The 25,343-nt window shown below is 52.1% G+C and overlaps 1 protein-coding gene across 5 annotated transcripts in view; it reads right to left on the bottom strand.

The window, feature by feature from the left end:
• The window catches only part of TTC7A (tetratricopeptide repeat domain 7A), a 114,324-nt gene that overhangs the window by 65,840 nt on the left and 23,141 nt on the right, over positions 1-25,343 (bottom strand). For all 5 annotated transcript variants that reach the window (XM_045077730.1, XM_004753007.2, XM_045077729.1 and 2 more), the window contains 5 exons: positions 18,054-18,184; positions 16,239-16,354; positions 4,986-5,064; positions 3,616-3,773; positions 2,989-3,052 (listed from right to left, as the gene is read on the bottom strand). In XM_045077730.1, coding sequence (XP_044933665.1) covers positions 2,989-3,052; positions 3,616-3,773; positions 4,986-5,064; positions 16,239-16,354; positions 18,054-18,184 — 548 coding nt within the window. The remainder of the gene's footprint in view (positions 1-2,988; positions 3,053-3,615; positions 3,774-4,985; positions 5,065-16,238; positions 16,355-18,053; positions 18,185-25,343) is intronic.

A 25,343-nucleotide genomic window follows, 5' to 3' on the forward strand; every position in this document is an offset into this window, starting at 1 on the left:
CTCAAATGAGATGGGACGGACGGACGGACGGAGAAGCAAATGTGTGGGTGGATGGATCGATTTTAACATGTCCCCAAACTAGGTCTAAAACACAAATCTTCGGGCGCCTGGGTGGCTCAGTGGGTTAAGCCGCTGCCTTCGGCTCAGGTCATGATCTCAGGGTCCTGGGATCGAGCCCCGCATCGGGCTCTCTGCTCAGCAGGGAGCCTGCTTCCCTCTCTCTCTCTCTGCCTGTCTCTCCATCTACTTGTGATTTCTCTCTGTCAAATAAATAAATAAAATCTTTAAAAAAATAAATAAATAAATAAAAAATAAAACACAAATCTTCAACCAGTTATCACTTGCATACCTTGCATTTCTGTGACAGCATTTGTAAGGATTCTATTTACCTCTTGAAAGATGGGGGGGGGGGCATTCCCTATTCATTCTAATCATGCCCAGTTAGCCTATAACAAAAACCACATCCAAGGTAACAGCCCCACACTCAGGACTGCCTGAGTTCCAGACCACAAAATAGGGGCTGACATGCTCAGGAAACCCTCACACTCCCTTTCTTAGAGCAGCTACTCTGGTGATCCTGGTGGTGGACAGCGTTGATGATTACGTCTCCTGGGCTGACTTTTACTGCAGCATAATGAATCCTGCAGGTATTAGGCAAAGCTAAGTAGCAGCCAAGGTAGCCAGCTGCTGTTCTAGAGGCTTCTCCCTATCAACGTCGCCAAACCCAGGCAGTACCAAAGGGAGATGAGGAAAACCCTGCAGGTACCTGGAGGCCAGGCTGAGCCTCAGGGTCCGGCCAAGGGATCAGGTCAGGGATCTGACTGAAAATGGGACCCGCAGGGAAGGAGGGCATGAAACAGGAGCTAGAGACAAGGCAGAGGCTGTCTGGTCACTCTGAGAAACACTCGGAGCCACCGAGGCCAAATCCAGATCTGGTCACTCTGAGAAACAGCTCGGAGCCACTGAGGCCAGATCCAGATCATAGGAGGAAAGCTCTGTAGAAGAGAAGCCAAAGTTCTCCCCTCAAGTCCTGAAGTTTCTAAACGTGTGACAGGCTGGGTATGAGCAAGAGGAAACAAACCAGCAGGCCTTGGAGGAGTGCCTCCTCCCAGCCCAGTGCACGATTTCCTCTGCTTAACAGGCTACAGGGAATTCCCAGGACACCGCCTGGCAAGCAGGCCCACACCCCAAGCTTTTGGGGCAAGCCACCAAGTCACACGGCCTCCGGGAAAAGGGTAGGAGCTGCTAGGAGGGAAACTGCATATTGAGGAAGACTCATCTTTGTTCCAAATGTGGGCCACCTTTTTAGTAAAAGAAGATTCTCTACTCTGAGATAGGAAGAGGGCAGCTTAAAAGTTTGGGGTAGGGGTAGGGGAGGTAATTTAAAGGAAAGGCATCTGAACTCTGCTCCTGGGCACCCAGATCAGACAGAGGACACAAAAAATGGCTGGGGGAGGCAGAATCCAGCCTCAGCCCCCCTGCTGTCTCACGCCCATAGGCATGTCTCTGTTGGCAAAGCCCTCCCTGAGCCTCGTTTCATTTGATCCTCAAAATTACCCCCTTGGCCCTTTTACAGATGAGCAAACTGAGAACCAGAATAGCTCAGAAGCGGCAGAATCAGCCTGTGGTCCAGGGCTTGGGCTCCATGGCCCGAGCTTTTGGAAGCTATCTAGGGAGGCAGACGGGATTGGAACCACCGCTGTGAGGATTATTAATATGTGACCTTGACCAAGACAGATACCTGTCCTGAACCTTACTCTTCTCATCTCTAAGATGGGGAACATATTAGTTCAAGACTGAAACACATGAAATTGTTATTTTTCATATGGTTCAACATAAAATGACTCCCTCTATGAGATCATTGGCTTGGAATCTGGCAGAGAAAGGACAGAAGGAATGTTTCTGTTTTCACCTTTTTATCTCCCACCTGTCCTCAGCACGGGGGCGGGGGGGGGGGTTCCTGAGACAGGAGGCTTCAGTGCCTTGTCATCTGAGGGTGTGGATGGGGAGATGGCTCAGGTGTGGGGGTCCGGGGGAGGAGGAGGTCTATGTGAGATTACATCATTAGAAACCAGGGCTCAGGGGCACCTAGTGGTTCAGTTGGTTAAGCCACTGCCTTCAGCTCAGGTCATGATCCTGGATTGTGTCCCACATCGGGCTCCCAGCTCTGCAGGGAGTCTGCTTCTCCCTCTGATCTCCCCTCTCATGCTCTCTCTCAACTCTCTCTAATAAATAAATAAAATCTTAAAAAAAAAACAGGGCTCCATCTATGATCAGAGCGAGGGCCCATTTTCTGTGAGAAGTGCACTGTTCTCCCATGAAGATCAAATCTGGTGCTCGGCGTTTCTATCTGCACCTTAGGCGAACCAGTTAGATGCCTCTCCTTGGAGTAACCACTTAGCCCCTCACCTGCATGACCCTACAAACCTTTAAGTACCCCAGCCGAGCTGAGGAAGGCTATGAGCTCTCCCCACCCCAGTCCGGTGTTCTAGCTCCTCCTGCCTACCTGCTGATGGACCCATGGAGATAGAGGAAACCCACTGACCAAAGCACTCATAGTCCAGGTACTCAAGGGAACATTCAGTTCCATCTCTTTAGGAACCTGGCTCGTGGGTGCTTGTTTCTTAAACTCCCACTTCCACACACTGCTCTCAGGATGTGCCAATTTAACAAAGTTAGTTCTCAACCTAGGGCGGTCTCCAGCTCCCAAGCTCCGAGGGGCCCCTCAGTCAGAGGGCTGAGACCCAGCCCTGGACTCCTCCCCAGCACGCCACCACCCCTGGCTTCTGCAGCTCCTGCACAGCCCTAACCCCCTCCCCCAGACCAGTCCAGGCCATCCTTCTCACCACTCCCTGGACCACCCCTTGCTTCAGGGATGTCCGTGGTAGGCCGAGCTGGGCCAGGAGCTGGGCCAGGACCTGGCGGCCTGTGCCCAAGCCCCCGCAGCCCTACCCCACCAGGGCAGAAAAGGAAGGGCTTGGAGCTTACCATGGACTCACTGATGAGGAGCAGCAGGAGGGCTTCCTCTATATTATCCTTTGGGCAGTAGAGGCTGAAAAACACAAATGGCAGCCCCGGCTACAGCACAAGCCACTCCAAGCAGCACGGCCAGCCCGCCACGCGGCCCTTCTGCCCTGGAGTCAGAAGCAGCCCTGGTAAGGTGACCCCCTCCTGCATAATTCACAGACACCAAACACCACCTGCAGCTCCTCCTCCAGCCCCAGAGTGGCCGGCAGGGCCAGAAATACTGCAGGTGCTCTGGGGGAAGACATGCCCCTTCCAGCACCCAGGGCTGCACGACACAGCCAGGGCAAGGAGCAAGGGAGAGCTGTTCAGATCCCTTCGTCAATTATTAAACAAATAAGAGAGAAGGTATATGCAGACGAGTAGGAAGGCAGGCAACCTCCAAATAATTTGACCTTTGGATGCCTTCTAGGATGTTCCTCTCAACCCCCATCCTGGAGACTGTCTTCCCTAGTCTATTTGGCTCCTGTGGCTACTGAAGAGCCTGCCTGAGAGTGAGCTGGGAGGCAGCTGGAGGTAAGCACAGGGCAGAGAGAGGGGACATCAGAGCCCCAAGTGTGGCATGAGATGAGCACGGTCCAGCGAGCTTACTTGTCTCCTTCATAGAGGTGAGGTTTCCGCAGGGCCTGTGTGATGAAGGAGTTCTCCTCCTTGCTCATGAACTCGGGCAGCGGGTGGGACAGGGGGCTCCAGTAGCACTCCTCGCTCAAGGAATGTAGCAGGACCCCTGCCAAATGCTTGGCCGCCATCTGGCAGAAAGGGAGGAACTCAGACCCAGAATGCCCCACACCCAGCACCCAGCCAAATCCGCCTGCCTTGCAATGCACTGCCCTTTCGGAGGCCCATCACTCCACTCCATTGCCAAGGAGCCCCCTGTTCTGTTTCCAGCACTGAGCCCCTCCCACCCCTTCTATTGGCCTTTGATGGCTTCAACTTAATCTTCTGTCCTCTCCTAGACAGAAGGTTTGTCTCCTCCTCTGGCCCCACAGAGCCCAGCACAGCTCTGAGTATTCAGCACACCCTCACAGAGCACGAAGTGACTGGCACAGCCAGCGCTCTTGACCAGATTCCTTCTTTTTTTTTTTTTTTTTAAGAATTTTATTTATTTATTTGACATAGAGAGATCACAAGTAGGCAGAGAGGCAGGCAGAGAGAGAGGAAGGGAAGCAGGCCCCTGCTGAGCAGAGAGCCCGATGTGGGACTCGATCCCAGGACCCTGAGATCATGATCTGAGCCGAAGGCAGTGGTTTAACCCACTGAGCCACCCAGGCGCCCCGACCAGATTCCTTCTTGATCCTTAATCACAAATTCTAGACTGAGAAACAGCTGTGGCTCTGATTTGAGCTGAATTAAAGCCTAAGAAGGTAGGCCTGAATTGGGGCAGGAAAAGGAGTCCAGATTATTTATTAAGCTCATAAACAACCCCTTGGGGCGCCTGGGTGGCTCAGTGGGTTAAAGCCTCTGCCTTCAGCTCAGGTCATGATCCCAGGGTCCTGAGATTGAGCCCCACATCAGGCTCTCTGCTCAGAGGGGAGCCTGCTTCCCTTTCTCTCTTTCTGCCTGCCTCTCTGCCTACTTGTGATCTCTGTCTGTGCAATAAATAAATAAAATCTTAAAAACAAACAAAAAAATACCAACAAAAAAAACGAATCTGTAAGAGTTAGCCTACCACCCTGCTAGGGAGGGATGACATCAGACTTTTACTCTGATCTAACGCTAGGGGCTCCGTGCAGTGCTGTGATAAGGATGCTGAGGGTGCTTCCTTGGGCTGGTGGGAGAGAATGCGGAGATCGATTAACAATGTCTGCCATGAGCACAGACAGGGAGAGGAAAAGCATGTAACATATTGTCATCCCTGATTCAGAGGCTGCCTGCTAGTGCTTCGGTAGTTTCCCACTGAAAGTGGCCCCCATATAAGCCAGCCACAGCCAGCACCCAGCCCCAAGGCCTCGCCGTGTTACCACTTTGAAGTTCTGAGTTGCTTTTGTCTCCACGGTGCGTAGGACCTCCCGTAGCTCTCTCATCCCTTTCACAATGTTCCTAAGGGAAAGACAGCAAAATCAGGGTCATTCTCAGCCTAGTTCCCACAGACATCGTCATCAAACCTGCAGACACAAGCAGGAGCCCGCCCATTTGAGTTTTACTTGAGAACACTCAACTAGAATGAAAGGTCAGAGCTATAACATCAGGATCCTAGAAGCCTAGAAGCCCAGAACGTTGTTGATCAAAGAACAGGAAGGATCCCTCTCCCCCACAGCCCCCTAGAACCCTGGCTTCCAGTTGACCACCAAAAGGAGACCAAGATTGAGTATTTCAAACAAGACATCATTTGCCCTAAAACCCTTGTCAGACGTTCTGACTTGAATCAGCCTCAAATTCTCCATCTTCACCCAGTACACCTGGTCAATGCTAGAGTCCATCCATACCTCTCAGTGCCCATCACCAGGGCCCTAGACCAGCCTGCATCACCGGGGGCCTGGATAACCACAAGGACCAGTCTTGACTCCCCCCAACCCCTGCCAGCCCTCTGGGCCCTGAAATAACTTGCAAGCTTTTTAAAGTATGACCCAGAATAAAAAATACATTTAAGCTGTAATACAGCACGCACATACTTTCCTTACATAAAACAGAAGCAAGCTTCTTGACCTACTACTTAGCTCTACTGTGTGCAATCCCCTCTGGTACTTCCAATTTGATGTCTTGCTCTGTTTCTCTTTTTTTAAATGCTGGTTGCAGCCACTAAACTGATCTTGCGGCCCACTAGTGGGTTATGGCCTGTGGTCTGAAACACTGCTCCATGGCCCCTGGAGGGGTCTGTATGCCCAATATGCAAATGTCACCTATTATCCCCTGCCCTCCACCCTCCCTCCCCCTGCCCCAGGCAAGGCTGGCCCCTTTGTCAGCATCCCCAGCGCTCACAGAATCCAGCCTAGGCCTTCATCTTGGCATCGTAGGGTTGGCGGGTCTGCCTCTTGCCTCTCACCCATCTCGTCCCCTGCCACTCAGGTCCTTTTTGAACAACCCACCATATCACCTCTGTCAACTCTTGGCACAGACTCTCCCCACTGCCTTAAACAGCCCTTCTGCACTCCACCTCAGAAAGCCTTCCCAATAACACTTCCTCCCTGCAGCCCTCCCAGACCCCTCCCCACCCTCACCCCTCTGGCCTACGTCCCTCTTGCACCCTGTTAATTCCTCTTTCAAAGCATGACCTTGTGTGGTCATTTTCCGCTTACGGGCTAAACCGTCGTGCACCGTGCACTCAGAGGGCACAGTGTCTTGCTGTGCCCTCACAGGGCTCCGGTCTTGCTCCCGAAGCTCAGCACCAGCACAGCTACTGGTACACAGGCGCTCAGCAAATATTTGGGCCCTGCCCTTCTCCTTTCTCTGGGAGTTCCCTGGATCTCAGCTCACAGCAGAGAACAGAGGCTGCCAGGTCAGGAATTATAGAAATGGAAGACCACAGAGAGGTGAAAAGCCAAAGGTGGCAGCCAGGAAAGCTCCAGGCACCCTTCCTGCATCTTTCATGCACAGAAGAGATTCCTGGGAGCTTTGGGGTCTGGACCCATGAAAGGACAAACAGGCAGACCAAGTCCCTGCCTTCTGGGAACTCCTGGTTTCAGAGAAGAAAGCAAAGATGTGCCAACTACCAACATTATAAATACAGACCCTTATCGCAGGGCTGAGGGTGGAGACAAAGACCCCAGGGACAGAGTCAGAGTCACAGTGACTTTCCCAGTCTGTCCAGAGCTTCAGAAGAACCAGGAGGGGCTCACAGGCCAGGGAGCCACAAGTGCCTTCGGTGACAATTCAAGTTTGGGTGCTGCCATGGCACAAAGTAGCCTAAGGAAGGGGTCACCTCCGTGGGCTGTACACGGTGTCCTCCTCCAACAAACCAGGCCTTCAGTGTGGACAGCGTCTCCCAGACTTGTCATCTGCATCCCATGGTCACAAGTTCTGCCCCTAGTTGCACACTACCAATGGTCTTACTTAGCCAACACTTTTCTTTACATCTTCTTTTTTACTTTCATAGACGTATCTTAATCAAGAACACCTGGAATCATGGATTTGGTGTGTGAATTTTTTTCTTTTTTTTGCCAGTAGACATTAAATACAGAAGTACTTATAAAAGGTCAGTCTTTGGGGTGCCTGGGTGGCTCAGTGGGTTAATCCTCTGCCTTCGGCTCAGGTCATGATCTCAGGGTCCTGGGATCGAGCCTCACTTCGGGCTCTCTGCTTGGCAGGGGGCCTGCTTCCTCCTCTCTGCCTGTGTCTCTGCCTACTTGTGATCTCTGTCTGTCAAATAAATAAATAAAATCTTTAAAAAATAAATAAAATAAAAGGTCAGTCTTTGTATCACTCAAAACCACCTTGTGTATCACCAGCGGTACAGTTTGAGACACAAAATATTAGACCACAGTTTCTCAAAGTGTGGTCCTTGGACAAGCAGCATCAGCATCCTGGAAACTTAATAACAATGCTAACTCTGACATACACAAACACCCCCCACTCCAGACCAGCTGAATCAGAAACTCTGGGGTGAGCCCAGCAATCTGGGTTTTATCATGTTTTCAGGGGGTTACCGTGGACATTCAGTTTTGAAAACCACCGGTATGGGTGATGCTTGGTGTCTTCCGGTTCTCCCGTACGAAGAAGCCAGTTTCCAAAAGGGACCACCTGACACAGAAACTCCAGCTTTTCAGCCAAATCCTAAATCTGCAATCTTGAGAAAGTGTAGCAGCCACCCGGAGTCCTTGTCTCCCTGCCCACAGGAAGAGGATTCCTCGCTGGCTCATAGTGCCATCAGGAAGGGGAACATGGTCACAGCCCAAACACACCCGAGCATGTGGGACAGGCACCCTACATAGTAGTATTTTCCTTTCCCCTTTTACTTCAGGTCCTAAAGATCTTCTTAAAGTTTGTTTTAATTTGCCACATTATTTTGCTTGGAAGTCCAGGAGTGAATGAGTAGAGGGCAGAGAACTTGAGGGGCCTGAGGGGATCTCCCAGCCTTGTGTCCACCTGTCTCCTCTCACAAGCCCTGCCCCCACAGGGGACACACACACACAGGACTTCCCTGGGAGACACACCACACGCAGGGACAAACTGGGGGTCCCCAGGACCCCGAGTAGGAGGAGCCTGCAGCAGAGGCCCTCCAGTCCCACTGAGGTCTCTGCCTTAGAAAGGAACCCAGAAGGCACCTGGGAGGCTCAGGTGGCTGAGCAACTACCTCCAGCTCAGGTCATGATCCCGGAGTCCCGAGATCGTGTCCTGCATCAGGCTCCCGGCTCCGAAGGGAGTCTGCTTCTCCCTCTGACCTTCTCCCCTCTCACTCTCTCTCAATAAATAAATAAATAAGAAAAGAACCGAGAGTTGGACAGCTGGCTAGGGGTCAGGCCAGCTGAGGGGACAGCCCAGCACCAGCCGCCATCAGGAAAGAGCAACAAGACAGACTTCATGGGCTTCCAGAAAAGAGAAGAAATGGCTGGCTCTGGGAAGTCTGCAGGAGAGTGATGCCCTGGCAGCTGGGCCAATGGCCACAGGCTGGGCCAAGGGGCTGGGCCCTGGGACTGCCCCAGAGCCTTAGGGCCCAGAGACAGCCCATGGCTCCCAGAACCTGTGGGTGATTTTCCACTCTGCGGGCTCCCTGCCAGCTTCCTCCCTGGCAGCCCAGCTCAGGCTGCTACCAGGAGCCCAGAGCCAAGAGGGACCATGGCCTCTTTCTCCCACTCCACCTCAAGGTCTGTCCTCTCTCTACCTTTAGTCTCTGCATCATCAGCATGAGGAGAGGGCGTCCAGACCACGCACTGACATCGCCTACAGGGTGCAGAGAAATGTAGATGCCCAGGGACTATGCCTCCCCCGATACACACACACATACACACACACAATGAAGGATTCAGAACTGCATTTTCACAAGATGCCCTGTCCCAAAAGTTGTGTAATTTTACTATTTCCAAATCTGTAAGGGATTCTGGCATCTAAATCAGCTCCCAGAAATCCTTTCACAAAGCAAGTAATCACCCTCAGGCATCTTTTGGGTAAATCCCAATTTTTATGGAATGCCCATAAAGAGAAAAACCAACACAGAGGCTCCGGTGGCCAAGGCTGTATGGGGAGTCTCCTCTGGGGTCTCCTCTGACCCTGACCTCTTCTGAGATGTCGGGAACACTCCTTTGCCTCAGTTTATGCCTCCAGGGAACGGGAAATCAGGTGGGGTTTCTCCCACCAGCCTGAGCGAAAGCTCCCAATGCCAGGTAGAGCTGGGGCTCTGCCCAGCCCCGTGAGAGGGCGGCTTGAAAGATCTCTTTGTTTTCTGTCTCTCATGCTGACCTTTCAGAGCAGAGCGGCCACTTTTAACAATATCCAAACAGGGCCTCAGACCAACCCTGGCCCAGAATGAGGCTGCATGTGGAGAAGCCAGGAAGCCATCGATCCCCCAACTCAAGTCAAGCCTGGCTGGCTGGGAACAGAAAGACAGAGATGTGCAGGCAGGGATGGGTCATCAAGGGAAGCCTCCAGGTGGGAGATGCGAGGAGATGACAAGCCCCTCGCAGCCCCCTCTTCAGCAGTAGGCAGTGGGCAGATTTTCTTAAGTAGTCTGTCTTCCGCAGTCTTCACAGCTTCCAATGAGGCTGATACGGCAGGCTTTGTTCTCCCAGCGACCAGCACAACGCTTGACACACAGGAGGCACTCAAGAGATCACTGTGGAATAAATAAACTCCCATTTTCCAAAGGGAAAATGAAAGCCTAGTAGACACCGGACTTTCCAGGCCATTGCTTATCCAAGGAGAGAGGCGGGCTGACCACAGGTACCAAGGCTTCAGACTTCTCTCCCTTTAAACTAAAAAGATTCCCGAGAAAGACAATGCTTGTCTTTTGACCCGGCAGGGTTATACTTTTCCTTTCCTGGCTGTGTGAACTCTAGGGCTCCTGAAATTCAGCTAAGTGACTCATCTTTCCAAAGTACCTACTGTGCACCCAGTGTCTGGCTGGTCATCAGCCCTGTTGACAAGAGACATTCAACGAACACTCGTGGAATGAACAGAGAGACAGAATGAGGAAATGAATAGCTTGTTAGTGGCCCCGCGGGTTTAAGGAACTCAGTCTGTTAAATCAGACACACTCCTGATTTATTAAGAGCCTAGCAAAGTGTTTTGCGTCCAGTAGGTCCTCAATAAATATTGTTTTGTTTTGCTTTTTGGTCTGGTTTGATCTGACACAGAGAATAAGAAACTGCGTGAAGTTTATGGTTGAATAGAATCTAAAGAGTCACTGGGGCAGGGAACCCCAGCCAGAAGCCCCCATTTCAGGGCTGGCATTAATGATGTAGTAGAGGTTTCTGGTCAGGGACCCAGAAGAGGACAGCCAGTTGGCAGATCCCAATAGCTGGAGGGTTGAATCAAGAGACAAAGTCAGGTGAAGTTCAAATACTAATCAGGCTGTTCACTCCTGCCACGGACCTGTAGCATCAGTTTCAAAAACTAAAGCTCTCCTCTTTGCCCCAAGTCCCAGAAAAGCCAGAAAAACACTTCCCTTGCAGGGCACTGAGGAAATCTGGGCAAAGAGATCTTTCCTGCCCAGCGAGGTGCAGGACGAGTAGTGAGTACTAACAATAAATTCAGGCTGTGCTTTAAGAGAGCCTGGGAGAGTGTGTCCTCTCCAATGGGCCTCAGAGGTCTCCCTGTGCCCCAAAGAGTGACACAGGTCACTAGGAGGCTCTCCGGGGCTTCCATGTTGGATTCTGGCCCCTGAATCCCCCTTAGTGCAGTCTGTCTCCTGCCCTCCCCAGCACTGCAGACAGTGGGGGGCTGCTACAAGGCAAAATCGCAAAATCCAAAATCGGAGCTGTTGAACACACCCCTCACGGAGTGGGGTGGGGGCAGACGCACAGGAGGCCAGACCTTCTAAGCCCCTCCCCCACAGCCATCTGCAGCCCAGGCAGCTTTCACTGCCTCTCAGCTAAGCATCTCTCTGGCAAGGTGAAGCATGTGGCAGTTGCACACCCACACACACGCACACATACCCACACCCCTCAGCGAGGGAGAGAGCTTTTATAAGGCTGAACACTGCCAAGCCCCAGGAAACTCCCTCAGAAAGCACACACACACTCCCTTCCTATTGTTTGGTTTTGGTACAGTGAGCACATATTGCTTTAGTAACTTAAAAAAAAAAAAAATTTTTTTTTAACGTGAACGAAACATCCAGCCCACCTGGTTCAATACACATGGCTCAGGCTCCCTCTCAGCCCAGAGCCAAGAAGAGGCTCTGCAGGTCTAGGGAGAAGGAAGGGGATAAACCATGCCAAAGAGCATGGCCCCTTGCCCACTCTGAGGGAAGAAGCCTGTGGCTTATGTTCTTGTTTTGGGGAGCTGCCCAGAGGCTAGGGTCCTAGTGAGGTCAGGGCCCCAGACAGGGACAGTCGACCTTCCTGCTACTGCACTGCCCTGGGCTTCCCTCGTGCCTCAGCCCTGGAGCTGCTTCATGCAGAGGAAAACCAAACCTCCCCCTCAGCGTGGGCTCTGGGACCGGCCCCATTGTCCGCAGCCACCAGAACACATAAGAAAGGTGCCCTCTCCTGGCAGCTGGCGCCTAAGGAACTACCTGGAACAAAGCTCCGATCAGAGTCCACGGCTGCTCTCTGGTGGCAGTGAGGGGAATCGAACTGAGGGTCTCAAACCCCTGCCCTCTGGAAGGGGCCTCTCTCAATTCATAACTTTCAGGTCAGTTCATAACATTCAGTTCCAGGTCGGTTAGGAACCCTGTCATCAGCTACAGGGCAAGTGACAGGAATGAACAATGGATCAATAGGGCAAGGCCTCTAGAGAAAAATGTCCCTCAAACCTACTAAGTCCAGAGGCACCTGGGTGGCTCAGTGGGTTAAAACCTCTGCCTTCAGCTCAGGTCATGATCCCAGGATCCTGGGATCGAGCCCCACATCAAGCTCTCTGCTCAGCAGGGAGCCTGCTTCCTCCCCTCTCTCTGCCTGCCTCTCTGCTTACTTGTGATCTCTGCCTGTCAAATAAATAAAATCTTTACAACAACAGCAAAACAAAACAAAACAAAACAAAACAAAAACCCTACTAAGTCTAAAATACTTAGGCCCAGGTTTAACCACAGCCCGGAATAAAAGAGCTTTGGAGGTCAAGCAATGCCTGCACTCCCGATTTGTACAGTGGAGAACACCGCACCCTCTAAATCCTGTCATATCCTCACATGGAAGGACGAGGCTGGACTCTGGGAGCAGGCACTGCTTGTGGCCATCTGTCCTCAGGAGAAGAGCACCTCAGTCCACCCAGGGCCCACATGGAAATGGGCCCCAGCTCTGGGACTCTGCCCAGAAGCAGGTCCCACTACCTCCCCTTGCTCCTCAGGCCCCAAGGGAAGTCTTCTAACACTGAGAAGCTCCTGGTCCCCAAGAGCCCACCGTATCCCAGCAGCACCCCCACCTCCCTGCCTCCCTTCCCTCCCTAGCATCCAGCAATGTCTGATGGCTACAACTGGCTGCTGACTGCCTGCTCTGTGCTGGGATGGAAGGTCCCTAAGGAGGGGAGCTCGTCTTGTTCCCCTCTTCAACCTCCATGAGTCAGGTAGGATGCCTGGTGCACGGTGGCTTCTCAGAGGCTACCTGTGAAATGAACGCTTGGGCTGTTCTCTGGTATTTGTTCCTTAGTCCCTCCCCCTTACTGGGCTATGACCTCTCTTTATGTGGGCAAGGATTTTACCACCTTCCCAAACACCTTAAGAACCCCAGGTGAAGTAGAGGGGATTTAACCAACAGGAAATGGCTCTGAAGCCCTTAAAAGGCTTTTCAGAGCGGCCCTGGAGGAGAAGACACAAAGTCAGACATGGGAGTCCCACTGTAGCCCTGAACCTCTGCTTCTCACACCTCAGGCTAAGGCAGTGGTTCTCAGCTGGGGGTGATTTCGCCCTCTAACACCCGAGACATTTATCAACGTCTGGCCACGTTTTTGGTTGTCACACTTGGGGCAGAAAGAGCTCCTGGCATCTAGTGGGCGGAGGCCAGGGATGTTGCTAAAGCCTACGACGACCTGGTAACTGGCTCACAATGTGAACAGGTCAGTGCCTAAGAAACCTGGATTGAGGTGCCCTTTTTTTTAACTTCCTAACAATAACAAATATAGAGAGAGAGCCATTGGAACTGGTGATTCATCTAGGAAGATGGAACTCTGACCTGAAGACCATAATGAGTAATTACGAGAGCCCACACCACTGTGGCGGGTGGTAGGCAAGGCCCGGGACTGTGGGGGCACAGACCTCGCTCAGCTCCAAGGCTTGCTGGCTCTGGGCAAGTTATTCCCCCTCTCCTTTCTTCAGGAAGCGGGGACATTAGTAGTTCTTCATGGGATTCTGCCTGGCAGGCAGTAAGTATTCAACAAGCATGAGCTACTGTTAAGAGAAAAGGGGGAAAGAAATTATTTAAAGTCCAGCCGGGCACAAGGGACCACAACCCCTGCTTTAAAAATATCTTTCACGTTCCCGAGCCACCTCTGGGCTGGACGTGGGCACAGGAAATGGATGAAGGGGCTGAGCTGTTGACCACATGTCCCGGGGACTGCTGCTCAGCGCTCAAGCTTTCAAATGTTTGGGCTGTTTGCTTGGAAAGAAATGATTCAGTTTCCATTGCTCTTTATTTGGGAGGCACAGGGGGCGGTGGGAGGGGAGAAGAGTCAGCGTCCTGTCTTTCAAGATGAAAATCTGTGCTTCAGAAGGAAGGAGGAAGCAGGACGGTGAGCAGAGCGACAGGACCAGAACAGTAACAGTAGCCCAGAACTACTGGGCTCTCCTAGAGGGGTGAGGGTTGGTTAATGCTCTGTCTGCTGCTGGCGGAAACACACACACACACACACACAGCCAGAGTGGGCAGAACACAGACAGGGAGGAAGAGGCCCACTCGGGAGGGGTGGGACCAGCTTTGGGAAGAGGAGCCACCCACCGTGAATGGTGACTCAGGGTCCCAGAGGAGTGGAGAGAGCCCTGAGTCAGCGTAGCCACCATCAGCCCAACAACCACCAGGGCCCTGTCCTTCCCCCACACACCCCCACCCCACTGGAAACTTCGCGGGTTTCAAGGCTACTCAGAACCAAAGCTGGATCCCAGTGGGTGAGGCAGGGCAAGTTACTGTACCTTGTTGAGGCTCCGTCCCCTCTCGAGTGACCTGGGGTTACCTGACTCCCTTCACAGGACACTGTCCCCTCTAAACACATGCACACAGCGGGTGCTTGATAACTGCCCTCCTTCCCCTACCCAACCCCCTGCGGGCTGAACTTGACAGTCACCTTAACCTTGAAAGACCTGCAGCAAGTGTGGTGTGGGGAAGGGGAGCGGGCAGCCCTGAGGGAACTGCAGAGGAGAGGGGGTTCACAGCAACACCCGCTGCGGTCTAAGCCCAGTACTCAAGGTGCTATTCATTCCTGCCTCTCCTTGGACCCTCACTCCCGCCCTGGATACAGGATAAACAGAAGCCTCCTGCTCGAGGAAGCGGAGCCAGGGGTTGGGGGGTAGAAGAGGAACCCTCCCAGGGTTGCTGGGTGGTCTCACGCTCCCAAGGCCGACCTAGGCAACCTCCAGATGCCTAGGGCACTCCCCCAAACTCTTCAAACCGGAAGCAGAGGCCACACCTACCAAGCCTGGAGCACACTTGGAGCAAAGGCACAGGAGGCAGGAGCAGGGGAACATTACTCCCCCCCCCCCCCCCGGCTTCCTGCTGCAGGCACAGGTGGGGTCCTGCATGTGTAATCCTGGCTCTGCTGAGGACAGGCCACTTACATTCTCTGTGCCTCTCCTCTCCCACCCCCCCACCCCACCCCGCAGAACGGGGACGCAACAACAGCCCCTACCAGAGGGCTGCCAGGACAACCAAATACACAAGTGCCAGCATGGGCCTCCCACAGACTCAGCACGGATCACACGATGAATATTTGTTAAACGCCAGACTGAAGGGCACACGGGATTCCCAAAGATCAACTCCTAGGGGGTACCACACAGAAGAGCACCTCTACCCTTCACACCTACAGGAGGCCTTGGGAGGGACGGCCTCTTAAACACACAGCAGGCATCACTCAGCACACGTTTCTGTAAAGGGCCGGGGAGTCCGCATTTCCGGATCTGCTATCCACTGCACTCCGGGTGAGAAACAGTATGTCAACGGCACTGTGGCTGTGTTCCAATAAAACTTTACTGGCAAGCACAGGCAGCGGCAGACCATGCTGCAAAGCTTCTGCTGAGGGGGCATCTCGTCACATCTCCCCTCACTCCCGAGAGCAGCACCTGCAGACCCGAGGGTGCCCCCCCACCACCAGGGCAGGGGCAGGGGTGGGCCAGGGCAGGGGCAGGGGCTGCCTGCAGCTAGGGGAAAGGAACCAAGCGGCAGCTGCCTGGGGAGCAAAAACAGGAACCAGCCCACCAGACCGCTGGGTCTCCGAAACTGAAGCTTCGCAACCAAAATAGGAAAGAAGAGCACAGACAGTGGAAGTGGAATGGGGGGCAGCGTGCTTCCCGGGGCCCCGGCATGTCTTCCAGTCCTGCACCTTCCCAGCCACAGGGTGGGCTGAGGAGCCCAGGACTCTGGGCCAGCCCCACCCTCAGAGGATAAGCGGCCTGGGCTCTCTGGGCCTCCTGGTCCATGTGTCCCAAACAGGGACACCACTGCCTCCCTGGTCTGACGCTAGAAACACTGAAATGACAAACACAAAAGGTGTCCAAGCCTGGGCCAGCAGCTTACCCAGCTGTGGCCTGCCACGAAAAATGATACAAACAAATGATAACAATGTCTCCAACTTTCCAAGCAGCTGAGATGGATCCGGAGCTCTGGGAGGTATTCTCACCTGGGAGCTGGGTGACAGCCTGTCCTGGTGGGGATCCTTCCACCCTGTTCTTACCACTCAGAAGACAGGGAATCAAGCAGTATCCCCTAGTCTAACAGTGAGGGGAGAATGGAGACAGAGAAGGGGCGCACAGGCCTCCTCCAGGCCAGGGGTCCAGCTGGGGCAGGACTGTCCCCCTCCCCAGGTGTGTACCTCTGTCTATTCAGCCTGACAAGACGGGAACAGACCAGCCCCTAATATTCCTCTGGAGAGAGCAGACACCACACACACCCAGATCAGAGAGGCCAGATGTAACATGACCAGAGTCAGAAGCATCTCGGCCCCGAGAGAAACGTCCAGGTCCCACTCAGCTGCCAGCGACCTACCCCTTCTTCAGGTTTGTCACATAAGCGCTCTGGAGGGCGGCTTCCAGGAAGTAGGTGAGCTCATAGTCGACTGGGTGAGAGCCTTTCAGATGCCGTGACGTGGTGTTACTTGTGATCTGGGAAGGGAACACAGAGCCACTGTCTCAGAGTTCTCTATCAGAGGGGCTAGAGTGAAAGTCAGCCCTGGCGGATACGGCAGCCCCATCACCAGACCGCGTCCCTAGACACCTCAGAGGCACGCCCTGTGCCACTCTCAGACCATACGCAACCTAACTGGCTTTCATTTAACATACGTCTGAAACACGCTCTCCTCATCCTAATGCTGATGCCCACAACAGTCCTGCAAAGCTGGTTTTGTCTGCATTTCATAGATGTGGAAACTGAGGCTCAGAATGTGACTGAGGTCACAAAGCCAGCACACACCTAGACCTCGAACTTCAGTTTGGCCATTTACAGGCTCAGGCTATTTCTACGACTTCTTGGTCTACTCATTCAACAAACCCTTGAAGGCCTACCATATACCAGGTGCTGACTCTGCCATGTAGCCACGGAAAGTCAGAATAGCCCAACGGCAAAGACCCCAGCTTCCAGGAAAACGTGAGCAGCAGTTGCGTTATTAACTGAATAGTCCTCAAGCCTCAGCTCTAAGAGGGTCACCCAGTCCCATAGAGATAGGCCTGCCTGCCCCTTGTTACCTCCCTTCCCTGAACCAAGAAACAAGTCAATGAGCTGTCCCCTTACCTTTAGAAGAGCTTCTTAAGTTCCTTGGAGCTTGGAGCTGGGTCTTAGGAGGGACACACAGCATTTCTGAGAATGCACAGGGTTTCACGGCCTGCCCTCCCCCAACCCGAGATAAGTAGCTCCCAAGGCCCATTTGTCTGCCCACTGCCACAGGGCCCTGATTTCAGCCCTGCACACCATCACAGCCCATCATCGCAACTCCCAACTGAATGGGAGATGACCTATTCCACAGAAGTTTTCTCCAAACCATAGGCAATTCCAGTGGGAAGGGCTCCTAAAACACTGCTGTCTAGCCGGCATCCACGTGACCTTGGCAGAGGTCAACTCACGCAGGCCAAGCCTCCTGGCCAACTTCTCCCAGGGAATGCAGCTCAAGTACTGTTTTCCCCGAGTCCCCCAGTCACTTCTCCCTTCCTCCTAAAATCCAACCAAGCAGAGGGATGCTAGGGTAGTGACGCTCAACAGGGATGTGATTTTACCCTCCAGGGACATTTGGCGTATCTGGAGACATTTTTGGTGACCACCCCGTTTTGGCTGTTGTCATCTGTAGAGGCCAGGGATGCTGCTGAACATTTTATAACCCCTGGGCAGCCCCACACAGCAAATACTGGTCTGGTCCCAATGTTGAGAATGCTGGGGCTGAGAAAGCCTGCTGTGGGGGAAATCGGCCTGGCCCAGGGATGATTCCTCCACAAGGGCCTGTCACAAGACAGGTGCTGGGTTGACATTCTGGCACCTGCCAAAGCAGGTGAGGCTCAAACGTCTCCGGGCTCTGACCCTGGGAGTGTAGGAGTGTAGCTCTGATCTCTTGTTGGGGAGAATTCCAGGGGTGGTGCCCAGGCATCCTGTTCAGTAGATGGTTAATAGGGGCTAGAAGGCCGGGTAGGGGGGCCCAGGGTTGGTGTCCTTCCTGAAGGAGGAGGTGCTCGGGAGCTGAGAGTCAGAGGGCCACCCTGGTGGGAGAAGCTGCCTTTCTCCAAGGCACAAAGGGCCACCCACGGGCTTAGTGGGGGCTTGCTGTGACAGGCGCTCCATGGAGGCAGCTGGAAGCAGAACACCGTGGTCCCAGCTCACCTTCTCCAACTCCTGCAGGAACACCTGAGCAATCCAGGAAGCCCTCTCGAAGCAGGTGATCACCTCCTCTTCCCTCTCGGTCAGGCGGTGGCGGGAAGCGATGGAGTTGGGCAGGCGTTCCAGGGAGAGGCCTGCGGGAGGAGGACGGCACCTCAGACCTGCCCTGCCCCGAACCCCCCCACCCCCCACCCCAGGCCCTGTCCACGGGCCCTGTCCATGGGCCCGAGGGTGAGCTCACCCCCGGAAACCCAGGCTCAGGAGCAGCCAGTGGGGGGCAAGGTCCAAGGCAGGGAAGGAGGAGGCTAAAGCGGTGGTACTGGCAGTGGCTGGGTTCAAGCTGCAGGCTGACAGCGGGCACCCCCAAACCCTGCACAGGGAACCACACCGTTGCACCCCCATGTCCAACTGCTGCCTATCCTTCCAGGCCAGCTCCTCCAGGAACCATTCCTGACCCTCCTCCCAAGGCACTGGACAGAGACACCCACTTCCCAGCACTCAGCATCTCTATGCTGCACTGCGGGCGCTGACACCCAGCTCTTCTCCCCGCACTGCCCCCGCTCCCCCGCCCACTGAAAGCAAATCATGAGCCTTTCTGCACCACCACTGCGGTCCCTAGTATCTGCACACAACAGAAGCTGGAGCCAGGCCGCACTGCACAGTGGCACTGTGGCACCCTTCCACAGAACCAGTTTCAACCTTGCCTAAGTTATCCACGCACGGGTCAGCCTGCAGGAAGCGGAGAGCTGCTGCCTTTGCCCTCCAGGAACCCACTTCCATTCTCCGGCCCCAACACCTCGCCTTCCCCGTGAGGGGCCCTCCTGCAGCATCCGAGTGCAAGGACCCCACTCCAGCTCCCAGGCAGAGCCGATGAGCATGGGGCCCCGGAAGTGTACTCTTTCCACTGGGGCTGGGAAGCTGGGAGTTCGCCAGCCTGTGAATGCTAGGGAAAACCTGCCTTAAAATAAGGCTACATAATGTGAATACAGTTCACGTGACTGAGTTGTACACTGGCACATGCTTACAAAGTTTTGTTATTTATTGTTTTTTACCACAATTAATTTTTTAAAATAAAATAAAGTAAAATCATTGCTCTAAAGCAAAAACAAAAACAAAAACATAAAACCGCCTCAAACAAGAACAAAATGCACCAAAGAAAGGGTCAAAAGCCAAGAAGGCACTATTGTGCTCATTAGCAGAGAGCGCTATAAAGGAAAACAACTATATTTGCATCTGTTTTGGATTCTTTTAAGGCCAGGAAAAGACTAAATAAGTTCATAGTCATGGGAAAAAAAAAAATCTAGAGTCAAGATGAGACCAGACTGAAGAGGGCAGATCCCTAACGACATCGTCTGAGTACCTGTCCGAGGCTCTACCCCCAAAACGTCCCAGTACGCGAGCCGTAACACCCCACCCCGTTTTGGGTCAAGTCAGTCTCAGCTGTGTTTCTGTCACATGTGACTCACGCACAGCCCTGACTAGAGAGTGCTATCCTGGACTGCTGCTTCCTCACGGGCAGAAGCCTGCTCTCTCACCTTCGCGTCACCGCGGTACGTCATACACAACAGGAGGAACAGTACTCAGGAGGAACCCACTGGAGGGGCTGTAGGGATAGAACCCCAGCTCTCTCCCGCCCCACGCCCCAACAGCCAACTGATGATGGTGCCCTCAACACTTCCCTTCCCCTTCTCTGCCTCCCTCGTTTCAGGCTTTACCTCCCTAGTGGACGGCCCCTGCCTCCAGCCTTGTTTTAACGCGTCCTGTGCCCTGCTCCCAGGGTGATGCTTCCAGAACTCCACCGCTTCAACCTTCAGGGTCCCCAGTGCTACAGGGTGATGTCCAGACTCCTGGTGCTCTGCACCAGCCCCTCCAGGATTCCATCCCTGTCACTGGGCCATCCTTGTCACTCACCATGTGCTACAGGCTGAATGTTTGTGCCCCGACCCCCAGTCCCTATGTGGAAAACTTAGTGTCCAAGGTCATGGGTATGAGAAGCAGGGGTCTGTCTGTGGGAGGTGATGAAAGGGATTCGTAGCCTTATTAAAAAGACCCCAGAGAGTGGCCTCACCCCTTCCGCCATGTGATGACAGCAAGAAATCAGTGGCTTGCAACCCGAAAGAGGGTCCTCCCCATAACCCAAGCACGCTGGTGCCCTGATCTCAGACTTCCAGCCTCCAGAGCTGTGAGAAATAAACGTATTGTGTATGAGCCTTCTAGTCTGTATTCTGTTAGAGCAGCTGGAGCTATGACACCAGAGCTGCCGCAGACACACCCAACCTCCTGTTTCCGGCTGCTGACCTTGTTCAAGGTTGTTCCTCCTACCTGGAATGCATCCCCCACTCCTGCACCTAACCCCCCAAGTCCACCCCAAATTACCACTTACCTTCTGCCCCTCCTAATATACCCTGGTATGACCAATCATTCCCTCCTGGGGCTTCAGGGTTTGCCTGACACACTCCTGTCCCACCATTTCTTATGCTTACTTCTTCACACGTGCGCCCAGGCTGCACACTTTTCAAGGCACAACCATCTCACACTCATCTTTTCACCAACTGGTGCACAGTGGGCATTCAGCAAGCACTGGCTGGCTGGCAGAATACCGGGCAAGCCTGACCCTGCCAGACAAAGTACAAAGTACCTAGCAGCAAATACAAGGTAAGGCATTCTCGTTTTTCTTGGCAAGATCCCAACTCATATGGATTCAGTGACCTTGCCCTCTGCCAGACTGTGGCGTGAATGGATCCAAAGGTTGGGGTGACTCGGCCCAGGCGAAGGCAGGCACAGAAGGTAAAGGCCCTTGCTCAACATAAAGACTCAGTGACCAGGGTCACTGAGTGTCACCATGTCTCCTTGCCAAATGACTCACGACCAGGAGGACCTCGCTCACGTTGTGCTAAACGGGGCGGAGGGATAAGTGGGAGTCCTGGAGGAGACGCAGAGAGAAGGCAGAAGGCAGGCACCATGGCTCACTGCTGGTGCCGGCCCTGCCCCCCTCCCCAGCTGCAGGGCCTGTCCACCCTGCAGGAAGGTGGGACATACCAACTGTTCAGAGGCCTGGCCTGGGAGACCAACGCATACGGCAGGAGGATGCAGACATTCCAGAAGCCCTACGGTGGATCTGTTTCAACACGGTCATTCTGTGGCTTCCCAGGGAGACACGCTGTTGGCTGAGCTCCCCACTTCCCCACAGCTGGGTACAGACCTGGGAAGGAGGATGCCTGCCGCCTGGCCGGCCAGGCTGCCTCCAGCGGGCTGACCACTGCAAAGTGCTGAGCTAAGGGACATCTTCCTGACAGGCATCACCAGCCATCACTTCATTTGTTCCCTCCACGCCCAGCAGGGGCCTCTCCGCCATGCTTCTCTGGAAATTCTCAGTCCCATTTTCCTGGAACACTTGCTGTGAAACCTCTCCTCTCTGAGGCCTTCTTACGCCTCCTGACTTCAGAACCAGCAGCACGTTGGCCCTGCCTCTCCTTTGCGCATGCGTTTTTACCACCCTGGAACCATTCCTCTCTGCCCATTTGTGATTACTCTGGGCACCCAGTGAGAGCAGGGCCTGGTGACTGGTGAGTGGGTGAAGGCACCCATTCACTTACATGGAGGAGAGCCCACAGGCTTTCTCCTGCTCCACTTAGAAAATGGTTTTTGCTGAATTCATAAACTGTGGCATATGTATACAACAGAATACCGCTCAGACATAAACTAAAGGACAAACTCTTGATATACATACAACATGGATCAATCTCCAAGAAATCAGGTTGCACAGAAGATGCCAGATATCGAAAAAGTCCATGCATGTTCAAAAAAGGGCAAAATTATAATCTGTAGTAATAGAAACCAACCAATCACCCATCATTGCTGGGGGAACTGAGGCTGGGGGTAGAGAGAGAACCAACTGGAAAAGGGCCTGTGGGAAACTTCTGGGGGGTGATGGCAATGTTCTTTGTCTTTCCTGGGGTACTGGTTACCTGGGTAATTACACCTGTCCAACTCACCAAATGATATACTTAAGACTGGCGTACCTCGCTGAAAACTTATCAAAAATAATGGATAGGATGCCTTCTCCAAAGGAAGCAGTTGTGAGAGCAGAGAACTAAAAGACTGAACTACAAGAGCTATGGTCACTAAGGTGATCCCCTGTGAGATGATCTCCAATATACACGAGACCAAACAGCTTCCTGGAGCTGGCAATGGCTTTTCCTAATGAGGGTCACAGCCTAATCATCCAGTTCTGCCCATAAAAAGGAGCTTCTTGACCTTACATTTGCTTTTTGACTCCCACGAAGGTCCATTTTCCTACCCACAAACATCTGATGGGAAACGCACAAGGGGACTCCAGGGCTTTGGTTGGTCCCTTCACCCTCTGCCTCCTGAGCCTTTCCACACAGGTGGCCAAACCACAATACTAGATCCCAGATGAAATGTGCCTTTTCTGAGCTGAGCCCCCAAAGGACCCTGGTGGTTGTCACACAGTCCTGTGAGTGGCAGGAAGCGAGGAGCTGCCAGGAATCTCAGCGCACTGCGTCTCAAGTCCCACTGGCAAAGGGGCCTTTCTGTGAAAACACTCAGCTCTACAAGCCAAGGGAGGGCCCCTTCCAAGAAGAGTGCTTGCTTTTACGTTAAGGCAAGTCATTAAGTCTGGACTCTTGGTTTGGAGGCAAGCTGATCTGGTTTAGCCCTGGGCTCAACACCCAGGCGGGTCCCGCCTCTTCAGGCTAAGATGACTCATCACATCACAGATGGGCGTCTTTCCAAGAAGCTCCACCCTTGGAGCCCTGGGCTTTAGATGCAGAGGTGGAGAGCACATTTCCTCTGCAGTGGAACTTTCCAGTTTGGCGGACCCCTCCTTCCCTATGGCACAAGGCACCCACAGAAGGCTAAGCCCAGAGTTAGGTACTTGGGTTGGTGGGGTAAGTGGGGGAGAGGAAGAAATGCAAGTGATTGCTTCAGCCCTCAGGGAGGAAGCCTCAAACCAGGTAGGGAAGAACCCTTATAAATCATACTCAGAAGCGGGCCATTGTGAGAATGCAAAATGGTACCGCTGCTGTGGCAAACAGTGACAGTTCCTCAAAAAAATTACAAACAGAATTATCTTATGAACCCAGCAATTCTGCTTCTGGGTTTAGATCCAAAGGAACTGAAAGGAGTGTCTCAAAGAGGTATTTGTAAACCCATGTTCACGGCAGCATTAGTCACAACAGGCTAAAACATCCCAAGAATCCACTGATGGGATGGATGGATAAAGAAAATGGGATACGTGCATACAACATACAATGGACTGTCACTGAGCCTTCAAAAAGACATAGCGTATGCCACATAGATAAACCTTAAAGCCATTATGCTAAGTGAAATAGGCCAGTCACCAAAAGATAATAGTCTACCAGTCTACTTCCCTGGGGAACCTAAAGGAGCCACTTCATGGAGACAGAAAGGAGAAGAGAAGTTGTCAGGGGCTGCTCGTAAGGGCAATGAGGTGATGTTTGGTGTGTACAGAGCTGGGGTTTTGCAACATAGAGTTCTGGAGGTTGGCTGCACAACTGAATGTCTGTAACACCACTGAGTTGTATGTCCGCTTAAACATGGTCCAGATAGCGAATTTTATGTTCCATGTATTAGACTACAGTTAAAAATAAAATCTTTAAAAATTAATTAAGATGCTTAATTTATTTTATAGCTATTTTACCAATGTTTTAACCTACAGTGTTAACCTACAGGGTGCTATTAGTTTCAGGTGTACGATCGAGTGATTCAACACTCCCATGCATCACCCAGTGCTCATCAAGACAAACGCACTCCTTACTCCCCCCTCACCTATTTCCCCCAACCCTCCCACCCTCTCCCCTCCCTTGGAGCACTTGGGCTTCTCCATATCTTGGCTATTGTAAATAAAGCTGTTATAAATATAGGGGTGCTTATATCTCTTTGAATTAGTGTTTTTGTATCTTCTGGGTAAAGCCCCAGTAGTGTGGTTACTGGATCACAGGGTAATTCTGTTTTGAACTTTTAACCTCCATACTGTTTTCCATACTGCTTTTCCATCAGTGTGCATTCTCATCCCCTCCCGTAACCATCAGTTTGTTCTCTATAGTTAAGAGTCTGTTTCTTGGTTTGTCTCTCCCTTTTTCCCCCCTTTTCTCATTCTTTCTTGTTTTTTAAATTCCATGTAGGAGTGCAAGCATACTGCACTGGACTGACTTATTTTGCTTAGCATTATGCTCTAGCTCTACCCATGTTGTTGCAAATAGCAAGATTTCATTCTATTTTATGCTGACATCTCATTGTACCTGTTTACCACATCCTCTTTAGCCGTTCAACAATCAGTGGGCACTTGGGCTTCTCCATATCTTGGCTATTGTAAATAAAGCTGTTATAAATATAGGGGTGCTTATATCTCTTTGAATTAGTGTTTTTGTATCTTCTGGGTAAAGCCCCAGTAGTGTGGTTACTGGATCACAGGGTAATTCTGTTTTGAACTTTTAACCTCCATACTGTTTTCCATACTGCTTTTCCATCAGTGTGCATTCTCACCCACAGTGTAAGAAGTAAGAAGGTTCCTTTTTTTCCACATCCTCGCCAACACCTGTTGCTTCTTGCATTGTTAATTTTAGCCATTTCGATGGGTGTGAGGTGTAATCTCATTGTGGTTTTGATTTGCATTTCCCTGATGATCAGTGATGTTGAACATCTTTTTGTGTCTGTATATTTTACCAATTTAAAAAAATGAAAAAAAGGGGAAAGTGGACAATTTGACTCCATGTGCCTCCAAAAAATTATTTATGCTTTGATCCAATAATTTACTTCTAGGAATTTTTCACTGAAAAAAAAATCGATGGCATATGCAAAAATTTCGTTTCAAAGATAACTATGGCAGCACTGAAGATGAGATTTAACCTACAGGTCCAATAACAGGGAACAAGCTTGCTAAACTACAAGAGATTCTTACAATGAGATTCTATGAAGCTTTAAGCAGCAACCATAGATATGTATTGAAAAATGGTTATAAAATACTCACTTTAGGGATGCCTGGTGGCTCAGTGGGTTAAGCCTCTGCCTTCAGCTCAGGTCATGATCTCAGGGTCCTGGGATCAAGTCCCACATCAGGCTCTCTGCTCAGCAGGGAGCCTGCTTTCCCCCCCTTCTCTCTCTCTGCCTGCTTCTCTGCCTACTTGTGATCTCTCCCTGTCCATGAATAAATAAAAATCTTTTAAAAAAAATACTCACTTTAAAGATTATAAAATATGATTGTATGAACTTATTTTTGTTTTACAAAAAACAAAAAACAAACAAAAAACA

The sequence above is a fragment of the Mustela putorius genome, unplaced genomic scaffold (assembly GCF_011764305.1).
Source record: "Mustela putorius furo isolate JIRA1106 unplaced genomic scaffold, ASM1176430v1.1 tig00000224_pilon_pilon_pilon, whole genome shotgun sequence".
Classification (NCBI taxonomy): Eukaryota; Metazoa; Chordata; class Mammalia; order Carnivora; family Mustelidae; genus Mustela; species Mustela putorius.